The 2,500-nt window shown below is 39.1% G+C and overlaps 1 protein-coding gene across 2 annotated transcripts in view; it reads left to right on the top strand.

Moving 5' to 3' along the window:
* LOC138365806 (2-(3-amino-3-carboxypropyl)histidine synthase subunit 2-like) overlaps window positions 1-2,500 on the top strand; it is a 63,622-nt gene that overhangs the window by 9,259 nt on the left and 51,863 nt on the right. For both annotated transcript variants that reach the window (XM_069326290.1, XM_069326291.1), the window contains exon 2: window positions 761-911. In XM_069326290.1, coding sequence (XP_069182391.1) covers window positions 761-911 — 151 coding nt within the window. The remainder of the gene's footprint in view (window positions 1-760; window positions 912-2,500) is intronic.

Below are 2,500 nucleotides of genomic sequence, written 5' to 3'. Positions count from 1 at the left end.
TACTGTGTCAAAGGCTTTCTGGCAATCCAAAAATGTGCAGTGCCCACCCCTCTCTTGCCTGATTTTTGTTGCCTGGTCATAGAATTCAATTATTCCTGTGAATTTTTTTGCACACACTTCTCCATCTTGCATGGTATGCAAGTTAGGAACACTGGCCTGTAGTTCAGTGCCTCCTGTCTATCACCTTTCTTGAATATCAGGACTACATTAGCCGTCTTCCAAATTTTTGGCAGTTATCTGTTACCAGTCATTTGTTATACACCATGGAGGGTGCCAGGCACAGAGCTTCTGCTCCTTCCTTTAGCATCCATGGTGAGATTCTATCCGGGCCTATATCCTTTGTCATATCCAACTTTAGCAGATGCTTCCCCCCCATGGCGCAGTGGTAAAGCACTCGCCCGGTGCTTCGCAAGCGCTTTGGCCTGTGTACATATCCTGGCTGGGAAGGATTGACTGGGTGCCAATCCTTAACTGTAGTCTTTGTTTACCCAGCAGTGAAAGGGTACCTGGTTGTTAAACAATTTGGTGGGTTGTGTTCCGGGGAAATTAGGATTAAGGACCTGCCTGAAATGCTATGCATGCTAGTGGCTTTAAAAGAATGTAAGAATTCTTATATCTATGAATAAATAGAATTTTTTCTTTAATTGCCATATTGTTTTCAATAATTTATTATATATTGTGTATAAATCACAAAATTTTGTGACATAGTACCGGACTGTCATTTCTACCATCTTTAAACGACTTTTATCCTATATTTCAGAACACAAATGGCATCCTTCTCGAACTCGGGGTCAGAGGCCCTGGCTCGGACACTGGAGGAGGGTATTTTGAGAGCACCAACACTAGATTTAGAGAAGATGTACGAGATCACTCGATGTGTTGGATGGATTCAGGCTGAAGATTACAGGAAGGTTGGAACTTGTAATGCTTTAATTGTTGTGGCTTATTTAATATGCAATCTCTATACAGTACTGTACCTATAAATAAATCACTGTATTATGTTCTTATGTATGTTCATGACTAAAATTATATTATGCCTAAAGTACAGTATATAGTTGTTTATAAAACATAATAATTGAATAATTTGTTTGGTTTGGGACAGGAAGCCTGTATACATAATATATAATTCCCACTGTCAGGGACAGGAAGCCTGTGTACATAATATATAATTCCCACTGTCAGGGACAGGAAGCCTATAAAGCTTTGAAATTACTGACAGTTTTGGCCTCCACCACCTTCTCACCTTCTTGTTCCAACTCTCTACCACTCTGTTAGCAAACGTGAACTTTCTAATGCTTTTTGGGCAGCTTTGTTTCCCTAGTTTGAATCTGTGTCCTTTTGTTCCTGAAGTTGTAGTTTTAAAATATTCTTCTTTATCAATTTTGTCGATGCCTGGTACTATTTTGAACATAATGATCATATTATCTCTTTTTCTTCTACCTTATCAATCTTCTAACTTTGGTATATTTAATGCCTCTAATCTGTCCTCAAAGATCTTGTTTTTCTGTTCTGGAAGCTATTTAGTTCCATGTCTTGGCACGTCTTCTAGTTTAGTGATGTGCGTCTTGAGATAAACTGAATTTACCTGAGGTCCACTAACACACTAGTGGCCTCAACAAGGACCGGCAACTGGGACCTTACCAAAGGTTCCCTCCCCCATTTTTGCCTAATGATTTTTTCCATCTGAATTTTAAAATTTAACAGTTTTGGCATTATCGGCTTCAGCTGGTAGGCGGTTCCACATTGGCATCATACAACTGCTGCATATTCCAACTTTAGTCTCACATAGTCGTATACAATTTCTTTAACCTTTAGACAGCAGCTATGGAGAAATGGTCATACTTGCCTATGTACAAAAAATAGATTCCAAACAATAATTTTTGGTTATAGAATTATTAATTTGTATGCAAAATGTAAGAAAAACATGAGAGTGAGTGAATATTTATCTTTTCGCTGGGTGCAGGTGCTCTGCACGGCTGTGTTTGGCACTTGTCAATGCCTGGTGCTCGACTTTGCTGATGCTTCCCGTTTTATCCTCTGATGTTTCACTAATTGTTTTATCACTTGTTTTTCTTTATTTACATCCACAGAGAACTAGTATATCCATATTAGCATCATACATGTAAAACGCAGACAGTAATGGTTTAATTTGTCATATGACGATGGCTGCATTCTGCTAGTAACATTCATGATGATAAACGCATTCTTTCCATGAAATGACAGCAGGATGTTTTCATGGCTCAAGGTGAAGTCCATTGCAGCCACCTAGAAATATTATAGCCATATTTGTATCATACATGTAAAATCCTGGCAATAATTGTTTTCCTGATTTATCCAAGGGCCACTAACCCTAGTGGCCTCGACGAGAACAGGAAGCCAGCGGCTTGCTGAAGTTCTCCCTCATTTGCCATGATGATCTTTTCCAGGTATATTTTGAAATTCAGCAGTTTTGCCAGTCACGGCTTTGGCTGGTAGGCAGTTTCATGAATTAATAACCCTG

This window comes from Procambarus clarkii, chromosome 18 (assembly GCF_040958095.1).
Source record: "Procambarus clarkii isolate CNS0578487 chromosome 18, FALCON_Pclarkii_2.0, whole genome shotgun sequence".
Classification (NCBI taxonomy): domain Eukaryota; kingdom Metazoa; phylum Arthropoda; class Malacostraca; order Decapoda; family Cambaridae; genus Procambarus; species Procambarus clarkii.
This window is presented reverse-complemented; position numbering and strand designations above follow the sequence as displayed.